At 58.2% G+C, this 27,423-nt stretch overlaps 3 protein-coding genes across 12 annotated transcripts in view; all 3 read left to right on the forward strand.

Moving 5' to 3' along the window:
• LRRC4B (leucine rich repeat containing 4B) overlaps positions 1–13,970 on the forward strand; it is a 40,475-nt gene extending 26,505 nt beyond the window's left edge. For all 4 annotated transcript variants that reach the window (XM_082437934.1, XM_082437935.1, XM_082437936.1 and 1 more), the window contains one exon: positions 10,964–13,970. In XM_082437934.1, the coding sequence (XP_082294060.1) occupies positions 10,964–12,796 (1,833 nt within the window). In that variant the 3' untranslated portion in view covers positions 12,797–13,970. The remainder of the gene's footprint in view (positions 1–10,963) is intronic.
• A 1,855-nt stretch (positions 13,971–15,825) lies between these two features.
• ASPDH (aspartate dehydrogenase domain containing) lies at positions 15,826–18,559 on the forward strand. Its single transcript, XM_082437944.1, has 7 exons — positions 15,826–16,308; positions 16,713–16,857; positions 17,116–17,200; positions 17,293–17,442; positions 17,525–17,745; positions 17,815–17,969; positions 18,383–18,559. Exons 1-7 carry the CDS (start codon positions 15,975–15,977, stop codon positions 18,424–18,426), a joined length of 1,134 nt encoding a protein of 377 aa, XP_082294070.1. The 5' UTR covers positions 15,826–15,974; the 3' UTR covers positions 18,427–18,559.
• A 325-nt stretch (positions 18,560–18,884) lies between these two features.
• On the forward strand, positions 18,885–26,842 carry JOSD2 (Josephin domain containing 2). 7 transcript variants are annotated; one of them, XM_082437986.1, is made up of 5 exons: positions 18,885–19,043; positions 19,652–19,857; positions 21,345–21,470; positions 22,407–22,601; positions 22,704–26,842. In XM_082437986.1, exons 1-5 carry the CDS (start codon positions 19,002–19,004, stop codon positions 22,801–22,803), a joined length of 669 nt encoding a protein of 222 aa, XP_082294112.1. In that variant the 5' UTR covers positions 18,885–19,001; the 3' UTR covers positions 22,804–26,842. The 7 variants fall into 7 exon arrangements, with proteins under 7 accessions (XP_082294112.1, XP_082294113.1, XP_082294116.1 ...); XM_082437987.1 differs by having other exon boundaries at positions 19,652–19,811; XM_082437985.1 differs by having other exon boundaries at positions 18,906–19,043; positions 19,649–19,857.
• The last annotated feature ends 581 nt before the right edge of the window (positions 26,843–27,423 follow it).

Below are 27,423 nucleotides of genomic sequence, written 5' to 3' on the forward strand. Positions count from 1 at the left end.
GCCTTGGGTTCTTCAGCGCCATTCCTGATGCTTCCTAATTCATAGTTACTGGGCTCTCCACCCTGGTGACCTGATGACAGAACTGTAATCGAGTCCTGACTCCATGTCTGGAGTCCCTGCTCTGGCCTGACCTTGCCCATCAGGACACTCCCCCCGGCTTCCTTCCGGCCACCTGGCCACAGTCTGTTCCCCCACCCTCAGCCAGAGTCACCACGTCATTCCTGGGCTTTAAAACGGCCCATGTTCCCCCAAGAGAAGACCCTTCTCAAACTGGGTGTCCCAGCCGCACCTCACTCAGGGACGCCCCCTGCTGGGCTCAGACACCCTTCCCTCCCTTCGGAAAACACGCTGTCCCTGAATAGCCAAAGTCACCTTCTGTGCTTGCCCACACCGGGCAGAAGTGTGATCCTCAAGATGCCACCGTGAAGTCTCCACCTGGAAACAGGCTCCAACTGAGAGGAGGCTGAGACTCATGTGTCCCTCTCCCTACAATGCCTGTCCCTCCCGTGTCTGACCGGCCCTGGCTAGTCTATCACCCAGTTCACATACCTGATTCATTTATTAAGCACCTACTGTGTGCCAGGCACTGCTGTATGCACAGTGAGCAGGACAGATTCACGTCCCTGCCCTGGTGAAGCTGGGTGGAAACAGAGACAGTGCAGGAGGTGCACAGCACAATGCCAGTGTTTTTTTTGTTTGTTTTGTTTTTTATTTACTTCTTTATTTTTGGCTGCGTTGGGTCTTCGTTGCTGCGTGCGGGCTTTCTCTAGTTGCGGCAAGTGGGGGCTACTCTTTGTTGCAGTGCGCGGGCTTCTCATTGTGGTGGCTTCTCTTGTTGCGGAGCACGGGCTCTAGGCGCGCGGGCTTCAGTAGTTGTGGCACGTGGGCTTAGTTGCTCCGCAGCATGTGGGATCTTCCCGGACCAGGGCTCGAACCCATGTCCCCTGCATTGGCAGGCGGGTTCTTAACCACTGCGCCACCAGGGAAGTCCCAGTGCTGGTGTTCTGGGCTGTGCCACACGGCGTGTGGGATCTTAGCTCCCTGACCAGGGATCGAACCCGTGCCCCCTGCAGTGGAAGCATGGAGCCCTAACCGCTGGACCGCCAGGGAATTCCAATGCCGGTGTGTTTTAGATGGAGATGAGCTGAGTGAAACAGTCAAGCAGGAGAGGGAGGTGCAAGTGGGGGAGGCGGCGTGGCTTGAGCCTGAGCCTAACCCCACTTCCCCACTCCCCCCCACCCACCATCTTAGGCAAAGCTGGGGTGCACTTAGCGGCTGGCACCCCCCTCTGGTGTAGCGCTCGCCCCTGCATTGTCTGCACGCAGGTTTAGATACCCATCTGGGCTCCTGGGTTGGGGGTTGAGGGCATCCTCTCACCAATTCTAGGAGGTAGATCTTATAAGCCCCACTGTGCAGATGGGGAAGTGGCCCCGGGAGGTCTGAAATTTGCTCCAAGTCACAGAAGCAGTAAAGGGCAGTCTGGATCAGGAATCCGGCTGTCTGACCCCAGAGCTTTAACCACCAGGCCGTAGGGCTCAACCTGCAGTGACAGCCGGGCAGGGTTGGGGGCCGGGGACGAGACAGGCCTGTCTGAGCACAGTGGTCTTCTGGGGAGCTGGGGACCCGTGGGGATCAGGCTGTCTCCTCTCTCGCTCTGGCCAGAGCCCCTCCTGCCTGCCTCCTGTAGCTGAGGATGGCCGGCCCATGGTGCAGGCTGAGGTTGGTTCCAGCTGCCCTCACCCAGGATGGCTGCTGGGGGTGGGGCATGGAGCCTCTAGGATGCCCCCCTCCCCTGTTAGAGGGGTTGCCCGGCATGGCCTGGACCCTCCTATCAGGGACAAATTTAGGATTTGTTGTTGGTGGTGAGGGGGTAACGGTGAGGATGGAGAGGGTGCTGCATTCTGAGGGGCCACCCTGCCCCTGGGCTGGGCTGTGTTGTCGTGGTACATGCTTGTTCTCTCTTAGTCCTCAGGGCCCCTGTCCCCACGTTACAGAGGAGACTGAGGCCCCAGGAGGCCGAGTCTAGGCCTGGGGGGTGGGGGACTCAGTGAGCAAGGCAGGGGCCTACACTAGCCCCCATGCTTGCCCGGCTCTGGCCACATCCTGGCGGTCAGGGAAATCCCGACTGAAAAGCGATGCACAAGACCCTGATCTCAGAGAAGGAAGAAATATGAGGAGTTGTCATAAAAACAGTTGGTACGGAGGAAAAAAAAAAAAAAAAAAGGCTTTTAAATTATGAACGTAAAATAATTAACGAGATAAAAAAAAAAACCCAACAGTAAGCTTACTAAACTTTTGTTATCGGTTCATTACATTCAAAACCCATACAAGCAATTTATCTTAATAATGTTAAGATGAACAATTCACTTCATCATTTTCCAACCACAGTTAAATTTTTAATAAGGGATTTCTTGACAGTTTATTTTCTTAAAAGTCCCAAAAGAGGGGCTTCCCTGGTGGCACAGTGGTTAAGAATCCACCTGCCAATGCAGGGGACATGGGTCCGAGCCCTGGTCCAGGAAGATCCCACATGCTGCGGAGCAGCTAAACCCATGTGCCACAACTACTGAGCCTGCACTCTAGAGCCCGCGAGCCACAACTACTGAGCCTGAGTGTCACAACTACTGAAGCCCAAGCGCCTACAGCCCGTGCTCCGCAACAAGAGAAGCCACCGCAATGAGAAGCCCACACACCGCAACGAAGAGTAGCCCCCGCTCGCCGCAACTAGAGAAAGCCCGTGCGCATCAACAAAGACCCAACGCAGCCAAAAATTAATTAATTAATTAATTAATTAAATTTTTTTTAAAAATCCCAAGAGAACACAATGGGGTTTTTTTTCTAGAGTTAGTAGCGTTTACCTACCACCACCGAAGTGGAAAGTCTCCTAAATAATAGGCCAAGTTACAGGATGGAAAGAGAGGGGAGAGGCCCCCGTCAGGTTGGGAGGTGGTCATTGATGGGACCATGTTCCGGTGCCTGACTGGTGTTTGCATCCTTGGCAATCAGCACAGAGCCGGGCGCACAGGTTGGGGAGGGCTTAGCAAACGTGGGCTGAAGGAGGGAGGGGACTTGGTGACTTGGGTAGTTAGGACTCCAGGCCCAGCTCCTCTGCCACATCACAGGATGTCAGCGTCCCATCAGGCCAAAGATGTCAGGCTGGGAGGACAGGGGGATTTGCCTGCTCTGAGAACCAGTCTTCACCTTGCCTACCCGACTCTGTATCAGTGAGCCAGCCCTCGGCATCAAAGAGGATTTGAGATCATCTGGCCTCGGGGGTTTCAAATTGTGCTGTGAAGGGGCCACAGGTCTGCCTCTCCCCCTGCAACCAGGGCATCTCCCGAGATCCAGATCCGTTTATACCATTACCACTTAAATGATCATTTGCATAATAATGTTTAGTGTTTCTCTTCCCCTCTCAAGGTCAGGCTCTGGGAATTTGGCTATGACTGTCTTGTCCATGCTGGATCCCCAGAGCCCGGAATGATGCTTGACACATAGCAGGCACTCCAAGAATATCTGTCAAATGAGCAAATCGCTACATGGGTAATGTTTGAATAATGAACGGGCTCTGCAGCTCAAAAAACACATCAAAACCCACACACAGCCCAACCCTCTTGGTTTAGGTGGGTGAGTGTGGTGGAGACCTGGTGTTTAGATTCAGGAGAAGCTGACTTTGAGTCCTAGTTCTGCTACTTTGGAGCTGTGAGACTGAGGGCAAATGACTTTACCTCAGTGAACCTCCATTCCCTCGGCTGTAAACCATCAAATATGAAGAAGGAAGGCAGGGACATGTGGTTGATAATCTCCATGTGACAGGATTTCCACAAGGATTAAAGGAGATCATGACCTCAGAGTGTTTAGCATAGGGTCCAGTGAATACTAGGCACTTAACAAATACTGGCTCCCTCCTTTTGCCTTATTAGAAACCTGCCCTGGATGGCACTTTGTCAGAGTCAGAGATGGGATCAGCCTTGTATTGTTTGGAAGAAGAGGAGAGGAGTTGATTGGCTTTAGTCTTTAGGTATGCATGTTAAATCTTAAGGCTAACCACTAAAAGAAGAGAAAATACATAAATCTTAAGATAGTAAATGGGGGAAATGGAATAAGAAACTCGATCTTTGCAAAAGGTCATAGGAAAGGGGAATGAATAGGCTGCAAAAAAAAAAATCAGGACAAATAGAAAGCATGAAACAACATAGGAAGAATAATTCCAAATAGATTAGTAATTACAATAAATGTAAACACACTAAACTTCCTGTCAAAAGACAGAGATTTTCAGACTGAATTAAAAACAAAATCCAAGAGACATACCTAAAACATAAAGACAGAAAGGATGAAAGCAAAATTGATGGCAAACACTAACCTAAAGAAAGCTGGTGTGTCTTTAATAATATCAGACACATGAACTTTAAGGCAAAAAGAAGAATAAGTTGGAAACAGAACCAAAAACAGAACACTGGTGCTCTCTCAGTTCCCAAGTTCTGTCACTGAGGATTTCAACATTTTGGGTGCTGTCACCCAGGCCAAAAGCCATGCAGGCACATTGACTCACACAGTGGGTACTCTCCAAATATGAGCCTTGTCCATTCTGAAGTCCGCCGTGAACTAGGCCTTGACCTGAGTGCAGGGAATGCAGAAATGATTCAGATGGAGTCTCTACTCATGAAGACTCACAGCCTAGACAAGGAGACAGATGCATTGAACCAGTGTGATAAGGGTCTGATAAGAGAATGCCTGTGATGAGTCAGTGAACAGGAGGCCAAAGAGAGCCTCCTGGCAGAAAACAATTGGAACATCCCAGAGAACTAGGAGGAAGATGGCATTCCAGGCAGAGGGCACAGCCTGTGCAAAGGCAGAGAGGCTGAGCAGAGCATGGTGAGCGTATAGAACCCCATACATCTCCCTGTGGCTGGAGTAGAGGAGAGGCCAGTGGGGCAGGTCCTGCAGAGCCTCTGACACCAGGCTGAGGGTCAAAGGGAGCCATGCGAGGGCTGTGAGCAGGGATTTGGCAGGGTCTGAACTGCATCTTAGACAATTCTGACAGCTGATGTAGAGGAAAGAGGCTGGGGAAGAAACTGGAAGCCCAGAGGCAGGACAATTGTTGATGATCATTATCAGCTGCATCAACAATTTAAAAATATGTATTACTGCCTGCTTGCCATGTCCCAAGCATTCACTATCTCGTCCAAGCCTCACAATAACCCTGCAGGACCTGCGAGGAAAGTGGGCTCAGAGACGTTAGGACACTCAGCCAAGTTCACACAGCTGGTCAACAGCAAAGCCGAGATTCAGACCCAGCCCTGACTCCACCCCCCACCCCCCACCCCCGCCCACTAGGCTGCTCCCCAGTCACCCTGCAGAGAGGAGGAGGGAGAAAAGACTGGAATCCTGTTAAAAATAAAGGGACTCACTATTTTAAGCAATCCTACAGCACATCCTCAATAAAACCAGACTTCCCTTCTCAGCAACACCCCCGTCCTGCTTATTCCCAAGTGCATCATTCAAATGACTGGCGGGGGGACCCCACCCGCTTTGGGAGTGCCCCTGCATCTCCCTTCACACACCCCCTTCTCGTCGCAACTGGGACAAAGCACGTGGAACAGGAGCAGCCGCAGCCTCGGGCTCTGCCAGGACGCACCTTATGGACATGGTGTAGTTTCACTTGCTTTGTCCAGAGGATCAGGGAGACCCGGGCTGGACTCCCAGCTGCGGGCTTCCCACATCCCCCGGGGAAGGTGAGCAGCCCTGCTGAGTCGCCTGACCTCGCTGAGCCTCGGCTCCTGATCTCTGAAACGGGGCACGATGCTGGCCTGTGGGCTGCCCAGGTTCAAACCCCTCATCGAGTAACCTCGCCGAGTGGTTCCTTCTGTGAAAGGGAGCGAACAACACCTGCCCTGCAGGGCTGGTGGGGACAAGCCGAGCTGATGGATGCGGACACCCAGCCCAGAGCCTGGCATTCATCGCTGCAGCCCAGATGCCACCTGCGAGGGCCACGCCTTGTGCTGAGCGAATCTCACCGATGACCTTGCATCCTCGAAACAGCTCTGCAGGGCTGACATTACAACGCCCTTCCACAGAGAATGGTCCTCCTCCGTTTGCCCCTTCAGAGCTCCTTTATCCCCGTTCAATAAATAAGCGACGGATGGATGAGTGTGAGACATCTGGACTGGGTCCAAGAGCCTGTGAGATAGCTCCACGAAGTTCATACTGGCTGAAATGTAGCCGGAGTGAGGGCTGCAAGTGAGGGGAGCCTACAGGCCAGGCCAAGCGGGGCTTGCAAGGCAGGCTGAATTTCCTCGGAGGGCACTGGGGAGCCACGGAGGGCTCTAGAGGAAAGCAGAGGCAGGGCCAGCTCTGGGTGTGGCAAGGCCCTGGAGATGAACTTGAGGGGAGAGACTGGAGGCCAGGCAGGTTGAGGCCTGAGCTGGACCGTGGGGACAGAGAGAAGATGGCTGTGAGACATTCAAAAGGATTAGAACCGGCAGGCTTGCTGGCTGACCAACCCTCACAAGGTGGGGCCGTGGACGATGCAGGGGCCTCTAGGCTGCAGGCTCGCTTTCGACTGGGAAGGCAGGCTGGAGGGGCCGCGCCGAGAACAGGGACCCCGGCAGGAGCAGGGGCAGGGTGGGGCATGCAGACGGGTTTGCTGGGAACTGGGGAGGCCCCCGGAACTACATGTGACTCAGACCAGGCAACGGGCCACTCCAACACCTGGGCCAGCAATCCCTTTGTTCTCAATTTGTCCGTCCAAACCCTCAAGTTTGACCTTCAGACTTCATTCTCTCCCTAGCGATTAGTAATGACTGGATCATTACTTCATTCTCTCCCTAGCGATTAGTAATGCCTGGATCCTCTTATTATTATTATTACCACTATTATTATTATTACTATTATTAATAGAAACAGCAACTAGAGGCCTGCTTGGTGCTTTGCCAGCGTTTCCTGGGGCAGTGATAAAAGGCAGCCTGTGAGAAGGGTTCTTGGGTTATTATATTTGGGAAACTCAAGAGTCGAGCAAAGCAAAGGGGCCAGACTGTTTGATCAGGAAAGCTTTTCGTTGTGCTGTTGTTTAGCGCCTCACGGGTTGGGCAGGCAGCAAGAGAGCAGGGTGGGAGGCGAGGGGCTGGGCTCTTCCCGGGGTCCCTCAGAGGAGGAAACCAAGGCTCCAGCAGCCCACGCAGCAGAGCTGGGGCTCCAGGGCCCGAGGGCTGTCAGGCCAAGGCTCTCCGGCCCCCCCTTCTTCTCACCCCACACAGACACGGCCGCATCGGCCACACCGCCGGCAGGCTGCAGACACCCCAGGCCAGCCCTCGTGGTCCTCGTCCAGTTCTAAAGATTAGCAGTGTTCGCTGCCAGAAATGAGAGGAGGCGGAATCACGTTAAGGAAAATAAAAAACTGACCTTGTCAATTCCATCTCAACATCAGAAAGGAGGTGTAGCCCCGGGGAGGGATTCTAGGTGGCCACGGAAGTCAGGTTTTAGAAGCATACTCATGATATGGGAAAACGCTCACAATATACTGTTATTGAGGGGAAATGCAGGACCTGCTGCCGAGGGCGTGTACTGTGAAACACACATCGGACCCCCGCAGACTTAGTGTGAAAAGAGAGTAAAATATCTCATTTGTAAGTTTCCCTCTTGGTTACATGATGAAATCATAATATTTTGGACCTATTGGGCTAATCAATTATTAAAATTGGTTTCATCTGTCTTGGTTTTTTTTTTTTTTAATGTGGCCTCTAGGAAATTTAAAATTAAACAGGTAGCTGGTGTCGTATTTCTGTTGGATCGCGCTGGCAGAAATGGTGGCTGTTATTGTCTTATGATGATAACGGTACCAGGAATATTATTTTCCTTATGCTGGGTGCCTCCCAGGTACAGTCTTTTCTTAAAGTTTTTACAGTGTTTTTCTACTTAAAAGTAATTTTGGGGACTTCCCTGGCAGTCCAGTGGTTAAGACTCCACACTTCCACTTCAGGGGCACGGGTTCGATCCCTGGTCGGGGAACTAGGATCCCACATGCCACGCAGCACAGCCAAAAAAAAAAAAAAGGAATTTTTGTTCATTAAAGAAAAAAATAACTTGAGTTAAAATTGCCCATAATCCTCATCAGCTGGAGTTCACCACTAAGAAGTGGTTAGGGCATTTCCTTGCAGTCTTTTCTTGGTGCATATACGCAGATACCTAATTCCTCAGCTGCTTTTTTCAGTTCTACAAAGTCACAATCACACAGTATGCTACCTAGAGTTCACCATTATCCCGTTAATTTTTTTTTTTAATAAATTTATTTATTTATTTTTGGCTGCGTTGGGTCTTCGTTGTTGGGTCTTTGTTGCTGCGCACGGGCTTTCTCTAGTTGTGGCGAGCGGGGGCTTCTCTTTGTTGTGGTGCATGGGTTTCTCATTGTGGTGGCTTCTCTTGTTCCGGAGCTCAGGCTCTAGGCGCGTGGGCTTCAGTAGTTGCGGCACATGGGCTCAGTAGTTGTGGCTCACGGGCTCCAGAGCGCAGGCTCAGTAGTTGTGGCGCATGGGCTTAGTTGCTCCGCGGCATGTGGGATCTTCCTGGACCAGGGCTCGAACTCGTGTCCCCTGCATTGGCAGGCGGATTCTTAACAACTACGCCACCAGGGAAGTCCCTCCCCTTAATATTTTAATGCAAGTGTTTCCATGGCGTTAACTAGGCTTCAGAAACGCTATCTGATGGCTGCATGGTCTTCTGTGCCTCAGTGTACCTGAGTGATCAGTGGGGAGAATCTGGTAAGATTCTGCCTTCCATGCCCAGCCCAACACTGCCCCTTCTGTGGTGCATCAGCCTCAGCCCTGAGACGTGGCAGCCAAGTTCAGGGATTAAGAGCCGTGACTCTGGAGCCAGACAACCTCGGTCCAATCCCAGATCTGCCAGCGCCTCCTGTGCATCCCTGGGCAAGTCGCTGCACCTCTCTGTGCCTCCATCTCCTCCTGCTTAGATGGAGATAATTCTTAATCCCTCATGTGAAACACTTGAGGCTAGTTGAGTTTGGGCATCTGATATTAGAAAGGTATTACTATACAGCATAGATTTTTACAGCACCCCCAGTGGATTTTATACCCCTTATCAAATCTGGGTATGTTTCTAGAGTGGAATCTTTGAATAGTCACATGAGTGGGATCAATAAAAGCTTTGAACAGCTTCACATGAGTTCTGATCAGGTTTGGTGCCAAAGTTATGAGAAATGTGGTTTTCGGAGCTCTGTGGATTTCAGAGTTGTGTGTATTGAATAAGCACCTATCTCACAGGGCAGTTTGGAGGATTGAGTTGTCGGCTCTAAAGCACTCAGAACAGCGTCTGGCACCCAAGAAGTGCCCGATGCATGTTAGCTGCTGGTATAACTATTTTTAATCTTTTTTTTTTTGGCCATGCCACACAGCTTGTGGGATTTTAGTTCCCCAACCAGGGATCGAACCCAGGCCCTCCACAGGGAGAGCGCAGAGTCCTAACTACTGGACCGTCAGGGAGTTCCCTATTTTTAATCTTTTTGATTGAGGTGTAATTTACATAGAATAAAATGCCTCTCATGTTATGGGTACAGTTTGGGGAGTTTTGTTTTCTTTTAAATATTTATTTACTTGGCCCCATCAGGTCTTAGTTGCGGCATGCGGGCTCTTCATCGCGGCACGCGGGCTTCTCTCTAGTTGTAATGCGCGCGGGCTTAGTTGGCGCGCGGGCTTAGTTGGCGCACGGGCTTATTTGCCCCACAGCATGTGGGATCTTATTTCCCCTACCAGGGATCAAATCCACATCCGCTGCACTGGAAGGCGGATTCTTAACCACTGGACCACCAGGGAAGTCCCCAGTCTGGGGAGTTTTGACAGTTACATTCACCCTTGTAGGCACCACCCCAACTAGGGACATTTCTATCAGCCCGGAAAGTTCTCTCGTGCCCCTTCCCAGACTGTCCTCCCCCTGCCCCAACACACACACACACACACACACACACACACACACACACGCTTGTGGAATGGACAGGGTCCCACGGCATGTGCTCCTTTGCATCTGGCTGCGTTTGCTCAACCTGACGCCCGTGAGATCCATTCAAGTCATTGTGTGGAAAGTTCATTCCTTTTCATTGCTGAGCCATAGTGTTCCATCCTACAGCATAGAGCGTGGGTCCCTCACCTGCTGCCGGACACTGGGTCATTTCCGGCTTAGGCTGTAATGAACACAGATGCTGCAAGCACCTGTCACAGGCCTTTGGATGGATATCTGCTGTCATTTCTCTTGGGGAAATACTCGGGCGTAGAATGGCTGTGTCCTGTGTAACTAACTCTCTGTTTAACTTTATAAGAAACCATCAAACTGCTTTCCACAGTGACCTCATGGTCTTACAGGAAAGGTGGAGAGACGGGGCGGCCCAGCACCCTCACCAGCACTCAAAACTCTTGTGATCCAGACATAGAGAACAGACGCGTGGTTGCCAAAGGGGAGGGGGGAGGGGGGAGGGATGGAGTGGGAGTTTGGGATTAGCAGATGCAAAGTAGTATATATAGAAAGGATAAACAACAAGGTCTTACCATATAGCACAGAGAACTATATTCAATATCCTGTGATAAACCATCATGGAAAAAGATATGAAAAAGAATGTGTATATATATTCTTTTTCATATATCAATATATACATATATTTTCATATATGTATAACTGAATCACTTTGCTTTACGTTAGAAATTAACATTAAATCAACTATACATTAGGGACTCCCCTGGCGGTCCAGTGGTTAGGAGTCCGTGCTTCTACCGCAGGGGACTCGGGTTCGATCCCTGGTTGGGGAACTAAGATCCCGCAAGCCACAGGGCACGGCCAAAAGATAGATAAATAAATAAATAAATAAACTATACTTTAATAAAATAAATTTTTTAAAAAACCCTCTGTGGTCGACTCCGTTAGTATCAGTATCACTGATGGTGTCTCCCCTTCCCGACCCCAGGTGATCCGGACGGACACATTCAAGCACCTGCGGCACCTGGAGATCCTGCAGCTGAGTAAGAACCTGGTGCGCAAGATCGAGGTGGGCGCCTTCAACGGGCTGCCCAGCCTCAACACCCTGGAGCTGTTCGACAACCGGCTGACGACAGTGCCCACGCAGGCCTTCGAGTACCTGTCCAAGCTGCGGGAGCTCTGGCTGCGGAACAACCCCATCGAGAGCATCCCGTCGTACGCCTTCAACCGCGTGCCCTCGCTGCGCCGCCTCGACCTGGGCGAGCTCAAGCGGCTGGAGTACATCTCCGAGGCAGCCTTCGAGGGCCTGGTGAACCTGCGCTACCTCAACCTGGGCATGTGCAACCTCAAGGACATCCCCAACCTGACGGCCCTGGTGCGCCTGGAGGAGCTGGAGCTGTCGGGCAACCGGCTGGACCTGATCCGCCCGGGCTCCTTCCAGGGCCTGACCAGCCTGCGCAAGCTGTGGCTGATGCACGCCCAGGTGGCCACCATCGAGCGCAACGCCTTCGACGACCTCAAGTCGCTGGAGGAGCTCAACCTGTCCCACAACAACCTGATGTCGCTGCCCCACGACCTCTTCACGCCCCTGCACCGCCTCGAGCGCGTCCACCTCAACCACAACCCCTGGCACTGCAACTGCGACGTGCTCTGGCTGAGCTGGTGGCTCAAGGAGACGGTGCCCAGCAACACGACGTGCTGCGCGCGCTGCCACGCGCCCGCCGGCCTCAAGGGGCGCTACATCGGCGAGCTGGACCAGTCGCACTTCACCTGCTACGCGCCCGTCATCGTGGAGCCGCCCACGGACCTCAACGTCACGGAGGGCATGGCCGCCGAGCTCAAGTGCCGCACGGGCACGTCCATGACCTCCGTCAACTGGCTGACGCCCAACGGCACCCTCATGACCCACGGCTCCTACCGCGTGCGCATCTCCGTCCTGCACGACGGCACGCTCAACTTCACCAACGTCACCGTGCAGGACACGGGCCAGTACACCTGCATGGTGACGAACTCGGCCGGCAACACCACCGCCTCGGCCACGCTCAACGTCTCGGCCGTGGACCCCGTGGCGGCTGGAGGCGCCGGGGGCGGCCCCGGGGGCGGGGGCGGCGGCGGGGGCAGCGGCGGCTACACCTACTTCACCACGGTGACGGTGGAGACCCTGGAAACGCAGCCCGGAGAGGAGGCCCTGCAGCCGCGGGGGACCGAGAAGGAGCCGCCGGGGCCCACGACAGACGGCGTCTGGGGCGGGGGCCGGCCGGGGGACGCGGCCGGCCCGGCCTCGTCGTCCACCACGGCGCCCGCCCCGCGCTCCTCGCGCCCCACGGAGAAGGCGTTCACGGTGCCCATAACGGACGTGACGGAGAACGCCCTCAAGGACCTGGACGACGTCATGAAGACCACCAAGATCATCATCGGCTGCTTCGTGGCCATCACGTTCATGGCCGCCGTGATGCTCGTGGCCTTCTACAAGCTGCGCAAGCAGCACCAGCTCCACAAGCACCACGGGCCCACGCGCACAGTGGAGATCATCAACGTGGAGGACGAGCTGCCCGCCGCCTCCGCCGTGTCCGTGGCCGCCGCCGCCGCTGTGGCCGGCGGGGGCGGCGTGGGCGGGGACAGCCACCTGGCCCTGCCCGCCCTGGAGCGCGACCACCTCAACCACCACCACTACGTGGCGGCCGCCTTCAAGGCGCACTACAGCAGCAACCCCAGTGGCGGGGGCTGCGGGGGCAAAGGTCCGCCCGGCCTCAACTCCATCCACGAACCTCTGCTCTTCAAGAGCGGCTCCAAGGAGAACGTGCAGGAGACGCAGATCTGAAGCCTCCGGCCTGCCGGGCAGGGGGGACCCCCGGGGCGGGGGCCGGACCGGCACCCTCCCCGCAGCCCCAGCCCCGCACCGGGGAGGTCGGGGCAGGCAGCTCGGAGCCCCACCCGCGTCCGCACCCCAGGGCAGCTCGCCCCAGCGAGGACAGTGCGGGGCTCCGGGAATGGAACCCGCGTGGTTCCGGCCTCGCCCCCCTCCCCGGCCGCGGGAGGGGACGCAGGACGGGAGTGGCCGGAACCCTCCGCTTTTCCTCCTCGCTCTCCCGACCAACTGCTCCCGGCCCTCCGCCTTCCGGGGGAGAGAGGAGCTTTTTTCAGGGGTGTCCTCTCCCCTCACCCCCAACAGCCCTCCTTTTACGGTTCATTTTTTGCAGTTTGACGCCTGTCCCACCCCCGACCCCCGCCCTCTAAACTGAAGAGACAGCCACGTCGTCAGAGCCTCCCGAGCCCCTGGCCCTGCCCCGGGGGAGTCCATTCCCGGCCCCTGGTCCCCACTGGCGGGGGGCGGGGCGGCCTCAGCCCGCCCCCCGCCGTTGCCCCCAGCCCTCTCCTGCCCCACAGACTCTTTTGATACTGAAGGGAGGTTTGCGTCAACGACTACCTGCTCTGTAATTACTTTAAAAAAAAAAAAAACACGGAAAAAGTAAAAAAAAAAATTTTTTTTTTGGTTATGAAAGCATGGAGGAGAGAGAAAAGAAAGGGAACATGGGTGGGCAGTAGAATGAGAAGATGGAAAACTCCAGGCCCCAGCTGGAAGGTCAGTGGGAGAGCCGGCACCTCTGAGTGGTCTTAGGCCCCTACCCTTTCACCTCCGAGGCCCTAGAGAGGGGCTCGGTCACCCAGCACGCCCGGCATTTGTGTTTATTCTGCCTGCACCCCTTTTGAGGCAGGTACTGGGGTCCTCTCCCCCAACTTCCCACCTCACAGCAGAAACCTAGGGGGCCTATCTCCTGGGGCTGCCGTTACAAGGTACCACAGACTGGGTGGCTCAGAACGACAGAAATTTAGTGTCTCAGTTCTGGAGGCCAAGGTCAAGGTGTGGGCAGGGCCGTGCTCCCTCTAGAACCTGTAGGGGAGGGTCCTTCTCTGCCTCTTCCAGCTTCTGGTCGCCCCAGATGTTCCTTGACTGGTGGCAGTGTCACCCCAGTCTCCACAGGGCGTTCTCCCTTGTCTCCTTCTCCTCCTTATACGTCATATTGGACTGGGAACCGCCCGACTCCAGTACAGCCTCGTCCTGATCATCAGCAAAGACCCTATTTCCAAGTAAGGTCACATTCACAGGTCGTGGAGGTGAGGACGCAATTCATCCCATCTCAGAGCCAAACCAGAGAGGGTCGGTGTCTACCGCAAACCCATTCAAGACACTGCCGTGCGGAGAAAGCGGGTCACGTTGAAGGGGGGGAGGCAAGGAGTGAGCTGGGGGGTGGGGAGGGGTGCTCGAGCTGGGGCCAGCGGAGCAGCAGGGGGGCTGCAGTCGGTCTGGTTAACTCAGCAGCAGGAGGCAGAGTCCAGGCCCAGGAAGTGGAGGGGGGCTACGCTGCAGCTCAGGAGGGCAGCTCACACGCAGAGCCCTCGGAGAGACAAAAGCCAGCGAGTGGGTGCAAATGCCAGCAAATGCCAGCGGTCGGCCAGGCCCTTGGGCAGGTGCTGGTACGGCTGGGGCAGGCCAAGGTACCAGCGTTGCCGCCTCCAGAGGGCCAGGCCCCCGCCCCAGGGCAGCCGTTTCGTGCTGTCTAGACAGACAGAGGCCAGTGGAAGCAGGATGAGGCACTGCTCTGGGCAGACATAGCTGCGGACACACGGGGCTGGGCCCCCGGGAGCAGCTCTCGTCTCAGCCCCATTTTCCCCTCGGTCAAGACTGGCCCGCGTACAGGGTAGGCCTGGCGCATGCGCAGGACGACCAGGCCCCGTGCAGTCCACGACTGAAGGTGGGGCGGGCAGGAAACCCCTACGACCCCACCGGGGCCCTGTGTCCTCTGAGAGGGCCTGGACCGGGTCCGTGCGCCCGGCCCTACGCCTCCTCCCTGCCTGTTTCTGCCCCACAGCATCTTATCTCCCCCCACCGCCCCCACCTGGAGCTCTTAAAGCAAATTCTTCCCTTATCACCCGTGGCAGCTGCCTCTGCTGCGACGTGTCTGGGGTCCCTGACCCTATCTGTCTGGCCTGTCTGCTTGGGACTCTCCTCTAGTGCGATGCCTGGCTCCCCCTCGCTCCCGCTTTCATGCTCTCTTTCTCTCTTGTCCTCTTTCAGGGCCCCCAGATCCTGGTTGCCATGGTAGCGCTGCAGCGGGTACCAGGTGGTGGTGGGGGGCAGGGAGCCGACACTGCCGCAGTCTCCGCCATTTCCGATGCCAGGCACCCGCGAGGCGCCCTGGCTGGGGCTCATTTGGGGGGGCACTCGGCGACTCCCCAGGCCTCGCAGGCTTCTCCTTGGCCATGGGAGGTGGGGAGAGCGGACGGATGGGCATGGGAGTGAGAATATAAGGGGGCGAAAGAGGGGTGAGTGGTGGCATCGTGGCCGGGGGAGAGAAGGATACAAGGTGAGAAGTCAAGGTGAAAAGAAGGATGATCAGGCTGCAGGGAGGGAGGTTCGAGGAGGGGCCGGAGGAAGGGCCCCCTCCATGGGAGCTGGTGGGGTTGGGGGCCACTGAGGCTAGGATGAGCCGAACTCCAGCTCCTGCAGCCTTGTGGGGAAAGGGGCATGACCAGGCCAGGCCTCCCTCGGACCTTAGGGGAGATGAGGGCCTGGCTGGAGACAGAATGGCAGCCAGCCCAGAGGAGGCAGGGGCGGCAGCTGGAGGGATGGAGACCGGAGGGATGGAGATCTGGGAAAAGGTGGAGAGACAGCGATGGGAGTGAGAGAGATCTGAGATGGAGACAGAACCAAGGGAGGAAAACACAGGAGGAGGAATGCTGACGAAACACGGGTGCCAAGGCACGGGGTGGGGGGTGGGTAGCGGCCGCAAGGGTGGGGATTGGAAACACAGGAGCAAGGGGACAGACAGAGCTCAGAGTCCCCTGTCACCATCTCCTCTCTCTTGCTCCCAACCCTCTCTACCCCGACCCAAGCAGGATGCAGTTTCCATGACAACCTGGCCGGCCAGAAAGGGGGGCAGGGGACTGCAGAGGAAATTTTCCACATCAGCAGGAAGAGGATGTGATGCAGAGAAGGAATGGGCTGGATACATGGGGGGGCGCCACACAGGGCCCTGGAACCCCAAAACATCTCGCCCACTGCCTCCCAGGATTCTCATCCTGCCCCCAGGTGGCGCCCCCCCCCACACCCCCACCTCTGGGCCACAGCGGGGGGAGGGGGAAGGTTCCAGAGAGGCTCAAGGGTCAAATGTCCAAAGCTCAGCCGCTGCCCAAATCTCGTGTGTGGGGTGAGGTGGGGGGATGGGAGGCAGCAAGCAGCTGCGGAGCTCAGACCGCAGGCCACCAAGTCCAAGGGCATGGCTCTCACCACAGTCCCGAGGAAGGTGGGGATACTGGGCTACGGCCGCGTCGGTGAGTCCTTGACTGTCTGGGGCTTCTTCCCCAGGCCCCTTTCTAGAGCCTCAAAAGCCCGTGTGTCCTCCACAAACATACTTTTCTTCTGTGTCTTTATCTGTGGCCTGGCTGCCTCTGTCTCCCTAAGTGTCTTCCACTCCTCACCGCGGGGCTCCGGCCCCCTCAGGATCTCCGTCCTCCCCTTTCTGAGTCTCTGCCCCCCACCTAAGTTTTTGTGCCCCCAAACTCTGGGTCAATGTACTCCCTCCCTCACCTCTGTCATTCCCTCTCTGGGCCTCTGTCCCCCTCTCTCTGGGTCTTTGTCACCCTCCCTCTGGGCCTCTGTCCCTCTCTCTCTGGGTCTCTGTGCCCCTCTCTCTGGGTCTCTGTGCCCCTCTCTGAGTCTCTTTCCCTCTCCCCAGGACAGTCCCTGGTCTCCCACTTGCTGACTCAGGGACCAGAACTGGGCCTAGAACTTGTTTTTGTCTGGAATCGTGACCCAGGACGAATGGCGGGGAGTGTGCCCCCTACCCTTCAGCTCCAGAACCTTGCTGCCCTCGGGGAGAGGTCAGTGACCTCGCCGTGAGAGAGTGGGACTCTCTGAAGCTCCTGTTCTGGCCTCCCTTAGGTGCTGTGTGCTCTCAGGCGAGTCCCTTACCCTCCCTGGACCTTGGTTCGCCCAAATGTGAAATAGGACAAGCCTCTGTCCTATTTCCCCTCCCAGGCCAGGGTGAAGAGTGACAGGCCTCCATAGACTCAGGGAATCTGGGGAGGGGAGATCTAACACCTCTTCAAGGCCCTCGCCGCCTCTCTCCCCTCTCCCAGGCACCCTGACCTTGTGGTGGAAGTGGCCCATCCCAAAATAATCCACGAATCTGGGGCAGAAATCCTGCGCTATGCCAATCTCCTGGTGAGCTCTGTGTCTTCCGCCTTGGCATCACCCCCCCCCAAAGCGGGATCCATCTCCTGACCTCAGCCCCTCCCCACCTTCATCTGCCCCAGGTGGGATCCCCCTCAGCCCTAGCTGACCAGGCCACAGAGCGGCAGCTCCTGGAGGCCTCGCATCGCTGGGGCCACGCTGTGTTCGTGGCCCGAGGGGCCCTCTGGGGCACTGAGGACATCGCCAGATTGGACGAAGCCGGGGGCCTCCAGGTGAGGGCCTGCTGGGCTCCCTGGGAACCGGAGGGGTCCAACAGAGACCCCCAGTCCCCCCGACTCTGGCTCTCACTTCCAGAGCCTCCGTGTCACCATGGCCACACACCCTGATGGCTTCCGGCTCGAGGGACCCCTGGCTACCGCGCACAGCCCCGGGCCTCGCACTGTGCTCTATGAAGGCCCTGTCCGTGGGCTCTGCCCCCTTGCCCCCCGAAACTCCAACACCATGGCTGCCGCTGCCCTGGCCGCCCCCGGCCTGGGCTTCGACCACGTGATTGGGGTGCTTGTGGCCGATTTCAGGTGAGCGAAGCTGAGCGGGGGTCTGGCCTGGGGCCAGGCCAGCTGGACTGACCACCCTTCTTGCCCCAGCCTCAAGGACATGCATGTGGTGGATGTGGAGCTGAGCGGACCCCCGGGCCCCACAGGCCGAAGCTTTGCTGTGCACACCCACAGAGAGAACCCCACCGAGCCAGGCGCGGTGACCGGCTCTGCCACCGTCACCACCTTCTGGCGCAGCCTCCTGGGTGCGGCCACGCTCCTCCCCGGCGCTCCTCTCCCCAAGCCCTGGGCTCTTGTGCTCTGCAGAGCTTGGGTCTCAGGCTCTCTGAGTCTGCAGTTCTGATTCTGTCTCTATCGATTGATCTTTATTTCTGAGTCTCCTTAACCTTCTACTCCGCAACGCTGAATCTTTATAGATCTCTCTCTCTGTCCAAGTCTCCTCTCTCTGAGCCTCTGTGTCCCCCTCTCTCTGGGACTCTAGCATGTGAGTCTCTGTCTACCCCCAGGTCTCTGTCCCTCTATCTCTGGAATTTGGTCCCTCTCTCTGGGTCTCAGTCCCTCCCTCTAGGTCCCCACCTTGGTCTGTCCCTTCATTCCAGGTGTCTGTCACTCCTTATCTCTCTGTCTCAGCCTTTCATTCCCCGTATCTCCTCCACAGGTTGCTGCCACCTTCCCTCCAAGCCGGGGATCCATCTCTGCTAAGAAGCCTCCTCCTTCCCAAGAGGACGTCCTCATCTCATTATTTACCTCCCACCGCCACCGTCCCGCTGCTGCCTCAGTATCCCCAGACCTCCCTCCTGTCTCAGTAAATATTGGAGGCTCTTCTCCCTACGTAGTCTGGTGTCTGATCACTTGTTTCCCTTCTGTGACGTCACGCTTTGTCCTCACACTAGGCATGATGTCATCACAGGAAGCGGGCATACAGGGTAGCAACACCCCTGGAAGCTATCGCGAGAGCCTATTCACTACATTTCCCAGAATCCTTCGAGAAGCAGGGGGCGTGGAAGTGTGCGAAGGAGAGGGTCGCCTCAGGGCACATTTCCGGGACTCACCGCAGGGGGCCGACGGAAGTTGTAGTCCCGCGTTCTCGGGGGCGACAGAGGACTTCCGGGCCACGCTGCCCGGGCGTTCCGTGCGGAACAAGAGCTCTCGCCAGGGTCGCCGGGAGTCGTAGTCCGGCTCGCGGGGGCCGCCGGGAGCTGTAGTCCGTCCCTCCTGCCCAGTCAGCGCGGTGCTGCCCGCCCTGTTCTCGGAGGCCAGAGCCGCCGCCCAGGGGGATGCGGGAGCCCCCGGTTCGGGGGAACAGAGAGGCAGGCGGGGTGAGGGTCGTTGCCAGGCAACGGGCGAGCGCCACGGTTGGGGTACGGGTCGGGGAGAGGGCTCTGTTACTCGGTGTCCGGGGAGGGGGCCCTGTTGCCAGGTGACAGGAGGAGAGAACTCTGTTGGTTAGTGACAGGGGAGGGGAGTCTTCTGTTGCTAGGCGACCAGAAGAGACCCTGTTACCTAGAGACAGGGGAGGAGGCTTCCTCTATTGCTAAGTAACCTGAGGAGAGACTGGTTACCTAGTGGGGTGGGGGTGGGGGGGGTCCTCTGCTGCTAGGTAACCAGAGAGGAAGCCTGTTACCTAGGGACAGGGGAGGGGGGGTTCTCTGTTGCTAGGTGACCACCATAGGGACCCTTTCACTTTGGGATGTGGCGGGGGTGGTCCTCTGTTGCTAAGTGAGCAGAAGAGAGCTTTTTTCCTAGAAATAGGGAATGGAGGTACTCTGTTGCCAGGAGAGCGCCAGGAGAGCAGTCAGTGGCCCGGTGGCCGCTCAGGCTGCCTGAGCCCTCACTCAGTGACGGTACCCCCAGGGCCTGCTGGCAGGTTGGGCTTCCAGATCCCAGGCCCCTGAGTACCTTTTCCCCCACCCCCACCCCCAAGCAGGAGCCGAGGACGGCATGTCCCAGGCCCCAGGGGCTCAGCCAAGCCCGCCCTCCGTGTACCACGAACGGCAACGCCTGGAGCTCTGTGCCGTCCACGCCCTCAACAACGTCCTGCAGCAGCAGCTCTTCAGCCAGGAGGCTGCCGATGAGATCTGCAAGAGGTGACCATCACCCACCCCAACCCCTGGAGAAGCAGGGCTCACAGAGGCGGGGCAACCCACCTGGGTCTCAGAGCAAGGCAGGGGCAGAGCCCCGGGGCTTTCTGCTGCCCCATCCCCTGCCTGGACTCTGGGACTCAGAGACTGAGAGTGCCTCCTGTGCCTGTTCACCCCTCTGGCCTCAGCCCCAGATCAGGCCACATCCTTTTATCTGGGCCCTCATCCCCCACTCTCCTCTGGCCTCCCAGCTTCCGGTTTATCTCGTTCAGTCCAGGCTACATAGAGCTCCCGCGATGACCCTGCCCCTCCCCTGCTCCCAGTCCTCCCATGGCTCCCCAGCACCCCTGGCAGAAGTCCCAAGCTCTGCAGTCTGATAACCAAAACCCTGTGTGCTGTGATCCCCACCCGTCTGTCGCTTCATATCTCACTGCTCCCCTCCAAGCAAATTCCTCTCCAGTCCCCGAAAGAGCCCCGCCATGGTGCCTCTGGGCCTTTGCACAGGCTATTCTTTCTGTCTGGCACAGCTTTCTCCTCTTGGCAGCCTGGAATGTTCCTCCTCACTATTCAAGATTTCAAACATCACTTCTTTGTTATCTCTCTGCCTGATCTCCTCCTCTCTGTCCCCACAGCTCTGGCCCCACCGTCTCCTAGACCCTCCCCTCAGCCTCCAGTCAATTCCCAGCATGATCCTACACCCAGAGATGACCCTTTTTCCCCATCTCTTGCTCACAGCCCTCCCGTGCCCGTGCCCCTGCCCCAGCATCCTCAGGCAAAGTCCCAGCCCCTCAGACTGATTATTTTAGAATGTATTCATCTCCTCTGTCATTCAAAACAGGGATCAATCAACTCTTTCATGGCAAGTCCATGCTGGAGACCCAGAGATGAGTCCGCTATGAGCCCTGCGCTGAGGGAAGCCAGGGAAACAGATACACAGAAAAAGAATACACAACTTCCCCTCTCCGACCCCTCCCCCTGCCCTGCCCACCAAAGGCCCAGAGACAGAACAAAGGTGCCATTGTCCAGAGGAGGCAGAGCCCAGAGAGACAAGCGGTGGCGGGGTGGGCCTCTTGGGCTGGGGGACAGCAGGACGAAAGGCTGGGGGTAGCAGCACAGGAGATGTGGTTGGGGACAGGTGGCTGCAACGGGTGGGATGGGCCTGAAGCCAGGAGGCCAGCAGGGGCCAGATCATGCAAGGCCAGGCTGAAGGGCTGGGGCTCTCTCCTGGGGTGACGGGGGTGCCAGGAAGGGCCGGGAGCAGGGTCAGGGCCGAGGCAACGCTGGGTGTAGAAAGAGCCCCCAGGAGGGGGAGGATTGGAAGCTGGGTGAGGGACAGGGCACACATCCTTGAGGCCAGGGCAGAGAGAGTGAGGGGACAGGAGCAGGGCTTGGGGCTGATGAGTCACGGGGATTGAAGAGAGGGAAGAGTCCCAAGGCTGGGTGACTCACGGACCCTGGGACTCTTTGGCTTTGTGGGGGAGGGGGAGGCCTTTCCAGGGACCCCCCCATCTCAGGAGGCCCTGCCCACCTCCCAACCAGGTTGGCCCCAGACTCCCGGCTGAACCCCCATCGCAGCCTCCTGGGCACCGGCAACTATGACGTCAACGTGATCATGGCCGCCCTGCAGGGGCAGGGCCTGGCCGCCGTGTGGTGGGATAGAAGGAGGTGCGACCGAAAGCACTGCGTCCTGTGTGCTGAGCTTGGCACAGTGGGTGCGGTGTGATGGTGGTCAGTGTGGGACAAAACAGGAGGAGGGGATGGGTGGAAGGTTTGCATGGGTGGATCATGGACGCTGACAGACTGAGGGGTTGGGAGGCGGTAGAGGGATGACTAGGTCGTCAGTGGGGTAGGTTGATGGTGACTGGGTGAGTGGATGGTGAATGGGCGGCTGGATGTGTCGGGTAGGTGGTTGGGTGATGGGATGATATGAATGGTTGGGTGGTTGAGTGGTTGAGTGAATAAGGGATGAATAGCTGGTAGGCAGTGGATACCAAATAGGCGGTTGGGTCGATGAACGGGTAAGTGGCTGGATGGGTGGACGGAAAGAATGAATGGAGAGTTGGGTGGATGGTGGAGAAGCCGCTGGGCTGCTGGCTGGCTGGCTGCTGGTTGCTTGAATCAGCGGGTGGATGACGGCTGGGTGAGGCGTTGATGGGCAGCTGGATGGTGGGTGGTTGTTAGGTGGCTGGGAGGCCTGGACGGGTGAGTGGGTGGGAAGGTGGTATATAGTGGATGGATAATGGGTAGAGTCAGCAGTAGATGCGTCAGGAGTGGCTGGGGAGTGGGGTGGGTGGTGGACTTGTTGGGCGCGTGGCTGGATGGGTAGGTAGGTGCGTAACGGGCGGGTAATGGATGGTCAGGCACGTGGCAGATGGTGAAGGGGGAGTTGTGGGTGGGGGGTGGTTGACTGGGAGGTTTGCGTGGGGAGGGGGAGCAGGTGAGTGGAAGGAAGCAAGGGGTGGGTCGGTGGGAGAGAGTCCCTGGGTGGGCTCGGGCAGCCACCGCTGCCACCAGCCTGGGGCCCCACACCCGGTAACGTTGGGCCGGCGGGCGCCTGCGGGGGCTGGGCCCTGACCATGGCGTCCCTGCCCCGCCATGCAGGCCCCTGTCCCAGCTGGTGCTGCCCCGGGTGCTGGGGCTGATCCTGAACCTGCCCTCGCCTGTGTCCCTGGGGCTGCTGTCCCTGCCGCTGCGCCGGCGACACTGGGTGGCCCTGCGCCAGGTGGACGGCGTCTACTACAACCTTGACTCCAAGCTGCGGGCGCCCGAGGTCCTGGGCAACGAGGACGGTGTCAGGTGAGGGGCGGGGGCGACTCCAGGGCTGCGCGCCAGACCCCCCTCCCCGGGGGGCAGCCCCAGGCACCCCCCAGGCCTCAGTCTCCCCGTTTCTCCGCCCAGGGCCTTCCTGGCAGCCGCGCTGGCTCAGGGCCTGTGCGAGGTGCTGCTGGTGGTGACCAAGGAGGTGGAGGAGAAGGGCTCCTGGCTGCGGGCAGACTGACCCCGCGGAGGAGGGGACCATGGGTGCCCGCCGGTCGTGGCCCCCGCGCGTCCACATCCGGTTCCCAAGTGCCGGGGGAAGGGCCAGGCCCCGCCCCTCGTGGACCCAGCGGAGGTCCCAGCCCCTTCCCCGCATCCCGTCTCCCCCCCCACATGCCACTGCTGCCTCAATAAACCCGATGATTTGCTCCCAGCCTGGCCTGAGTCTCACTGGGGGCCCCTTTCCTTCAGTTACGCTGGTTTATCAGAGAGGCCCAGGCAGGCCTGGCCAGGATCCAAGCTCTCTGCCACCTCCCGGCTTGGCCACCTGCAAGTCACTCATCTCTCGGGCCTCAGTTTCCTCATGGGGGTGGGCCCAGGGGAAAACAATGCAAATGCCTGCCCTCTTGAGGCACCTGGGAGAGACCAGGAGCGAACAGAGAGATGCAGTCCAGGGTGTTTAGGGAGATAAGCCCCAAGGAGAAGGAGAGGGTTTACTTCTTGACTCCCAACTCATGTACCAACTGCAGTCGTGGCCCCAAAAGATGTCCAAATCCTCACCCCCGGAACCTGCGAATATGTTCAGATGCGTGGCAAAGGGGAACGAAAGTTGCTAATCCGCTGACCTTAAAATCGGGAAACTACCCTGCATTGTCTGAGTCGGCCCGATGTAATCCCGAGGGCCCTTAAAAGTGAAGCAGGCACGGGAATTCCCTGGTGGCCCAGTGGTTAAGACTCCACTCTTCCACGGCAGGGGGCACGGGTTCGATCCCTGGTCAATACCGCATGCATGGGGGTGCAGCCAAAAAAAAGAAAAAAAAGTGAAGGAGGCAGGAGAGGAGAATCTCAGACATGACTAAGGAAGCAGCGTCAAAGAGATGCTACACGGAGGGGGGCGCTTTGAGACAAGAGGGGTCACGGGCCAGGAAACGCAGGCAGCCTCTAGGAGGTGAAATACACAGGGAAACGGATTCTCCCCCAGGCCCCCAGAAGGAACCAGCCCGGCCCACACCTTGACTCTAACCCAGTGAGACTCATTTTGGACTTCCGACCTCCAGAAATGTAAGAGAATCAATGTGTGTTGTTCTAAGCCACTACGTTTGCTAGAGCAGCCAGGGAAAGGAACACCAGGGAAAGGAACACAGCGTAGAATTCCTCAGGGCAGTGGAAGGTGTTGCTGAGGAGGTGTTTGAGCAAAGACTGGGAGAAGGGGAGGGAGAGAGGCAGGCACAGAGAGGTCTGCAGGAGAAGCATTCCAGGCAGAGAACAGGCAGTGCAAAGGTCCTGAGGCAGGCTGGTGTGGCTGGAGCTGAGGGAGCGAGGGAGAGAGAGGGTGGAGAGGTGACGGAGGGGGAAGATGGTGGCCGGTGGGATTTGAGCAGGGGAAGGACAGACTCCCACTGGGCGTCCTCTCCACAGTCTCCCCTGAGCAGCCCCCCATGTACCCTTCCCCCAGGGCCCCCCGTCCCTCCGGGTCTGGCCTGTGCAGCTGGATGCTTGCCCTCCCCAGCTCTCAGGCTGCGAGGAAGACACAAGGGGATGGAGGTAAAGACCCCCAGTCCCAGTGGTGGGGTGTTTTAACAGGGGTCCCATGGGACAAGGTGGGGGCCACAGGAAGATGAGGGGTCCTGGGGGAGCTGGCTGAGGGGCATTCTCCAGGGAGCCAGTGGGAAGGGAGGGAGGGCCCATTCCAGAATTAGAAACAGCCCAGATTGAGACCTGGAATGTTGAGGGAGATGATTTCTCCAGTAGCTATTTGAGGAGGTGATAAAGAGATAAGGGTGGATCCTGGCAGGTCCACGGCCCACAGGGCCTCCAAGAGCAGCTGAGGGGCTGGATCTGGTCCAGGGCAATGGGTAGGGCTGTGAGCAGGGGGGGCAGGTCGGTCCCGGGTGCAGAAAGACCCCTCTGGGGCCATGTGGGGGAAGGCTGGAGGCTGAGGGTCCCAATGGGAGAGGACAAGGCCTGAGTCAGGACCCTGGGGGCAGAGTGGAGGTGACAAGAGAATCAGGGCAGGCTCTGGGGGTGAGGGGCAGGGAAGGAGGTACCCGGTGTCTGGCCCTGGGACCTGGGGGACAGTAGGGCCGCCCCAACAGATGGGACCGAGGGAGGAGGAGTGGGTGTGGGGGACATGCTGAGCTCAGGGGGATGTAAGGAGTGTGACAGGCCGGGTGACATCAGGGGAGGAGGACCAGGGTCAGGGACCCAGGGGATGGTTTTAGGGGTCACGGGCCTAAAACTGTGAAGGAGGAACATGGGCAAAAGAGGGGCCCCCCATTAGGTGGCGGGCAGATATGGGGGACCTGGAGGCACAGGGAGGCCGTGGGCAGGGAGAGGCAGGCAGGGCCCCAGCTGGGGGCGTCTCCCCGAGCCCGCCTGAGGCTGCACTCCACCCAGACAGTAAATTCTGAGGGACACAAGAAAGAAGGCGGGGAGCAGGCGCCGGCAGGACACGCTGACCCGTGGTGATGGGGGCACTTGGGCTTGGTGGGTTCTGGTTCCCAAGACCTCAGAGGTCAAAGGGCAACTTGTAAAGTGAAAAGTCAAGCAGCACGTGAGGGGAAACTGCTGGGGTCCCGGGACACCCCAACTCGGGGGTGCCCCCCACACCCACTCAGTCTCTGACTCCCTCTGTTCCTCCCTTTGGGTCCCTCTCTTGGGCTCTCTTTCTGGATGTTTCTGTCTCTCCATGTTGCTCTCAGCTTCTGGGGCCCCCTCCTGCCCCCTGTGCCTGTCGCCTGTCCCATCCGGTCCCAGACAGCCTGGCGGGGCTCCCTGAGTGTTTCTATTCCTGGGCCTGAGTGACCTCCCCAGGTGCCTTCTCAGCGGTGGCCTAATATGGTCAGAGCAGGAGCCCAGAGGGCAAGGGTGGGACCTGGGGAGGGGGCGTGGGGGGTCCCTGCAGCCTCCCTCCTCCTGCTCCCAGCCCCCCCCCCCCAGGTGCTAACCCCTCCTGCTCTGCAGGCTAGAGGATCGGCAGGCTGGACCAGTGCATGGATTGAGCACTTACTGTTTGCCCCTTACGGTGGGTGCAGACGGGCCCATGCAGCCTCGAAAGCCCCCACCTGCTGGGGCCACCCCACTTCTCACAAGCCTGAGTCAGGCTGTCCCTTGTCCCAGGGTGCCCAGCCAGGCTGGTCCCAGAGCATCGGTTGGCGGGGGCTCCTGGGGATCCCCGGTTGCCCTTTGGGGGCGCCCCACACAGGCCCCCAGGGGCCTCTCAGTGCCGGCCTGGTTGCAGGAGGGAAGGAGGGGGGCCGGTCACGCGGAAGGTGCAGGGGGAGGTGACAGCTGTTCCGTGCCCCCCGGGTGCTGACAGCTGAGGCCCAATTTAGCTCTCGGAGCCCAGGGCTAGCCAGATAAGGCAGTGAGGGGTGCAGCCCCGCCCCCAGGGCACCCCTTAAATCACCCGGTCGGGCCCTGGGGGGTGGCCGCCAGCGATGCCAGGTGAGAGGGGCTGCGCTCCTTCCTGACTCCCCGCGTCCCGCCTGCACAGCGCTGCCCCTCTCTCTCCGGCTCTCCTGTCTCTCTCTCTCTCTCTCTCTCTCTCTGTCATCTCTCTCCCTCTCGTCTCTCCATCTGTCTTTCTGTCTCATCCGATCTCCGACCCTCCCGCTCTCCATTTCTCCCCATCCTGTTCCTAACTCTGCCTCTATCCTTCTTTCTCTGTCTCTCTTGCCCCATCCTCTCTCTCTTGTCTCTGTCTTCCCATGTCTATCTAATCTCTCTTCATCTCTCTGTATCTCTCCTGTCTCTTTCCATTTCTTTGTCTCTCTGTCTCTGTCTCTCTCCCCATCTCTGACCCTTCCGCCCATCTCTCTCCCTTCTCCCGTGTGTGTGTGTGTGTGTGTGTGTGTGTGTGTGTGTGTGTGTGTGTGTGTGTCTGTCTCTCTCCTCACTTCTCTCTTGGTCTCTCTCAATCGCTCCCTGTCTCTGTCTCTCTGCCTCTCCCTGACTTTCTCTCCCCGTCTCTCTCTGACCCTACCTCTCCATCGCCCCGGATGGAGGCCGCCCGGGGCCTCTGCTGCGGTTTCTGCTGAATAAAGCTGTTTCTGTCCTCACCTCTCCGTTCCTCTCGCCTCTTTTCCTTTCTCACCCCTCTGCCTCTGAGCTCAGCACCCCCGCCCTGAACCCGGGTGGGTGGAGGTCGGGAATCCGGGGCTGGGGTCGGGGTCGGGGTTCCTCCCTCCCAGAGACTGCAAGAAACAGAGTCTGAGAGACAGATGGAGGAGATGGGGAGAAAAACCGAGAGATGGATGCAGAGGGAGACCCAGCAACGGCAAGAGACAGGGACTCAGAGACAGAGAGACTGGGATGGGGGCCATAGACTCAGAGATGGGAGAGCCAGTGGGACAGCAGGACCTAGATACGCGGAGAAACACAGAGTGAGACGGGGCGACGTCTCCATCTCAGAGGCAGGGAGATGCGGAGACACGGAGAGACTCGGAGGCCGAGAGACAGAGATTAGACGGTGCCCCGCATCCCCCCAGACACGGCAGACTGGGCTGGGCAGCCCCCTCCCCCTCCCGCCAGGCGGTGCCAGGCCCCAGACGACGGGCCCTTGTCCTGACAGGGCCTTGACTCTGTCGGGGCAGCTGGGGGCTGGGCTGGCTGGGCCCCGGTGTTGGGGGGGTAGGGGCGG

This window comes from Balaenoptera physalus (genome assembly GCF_965194825.1).
Source record: "Balaenoptera physalus genome assembly, chromosome: 19".
Lineage (NCBI taxonomy): Eukaryota > Metazoa > Chordata > Mammalia > Artiodactyla > Balaenopteridae > Balaenoptera > Balaenoptera physalus.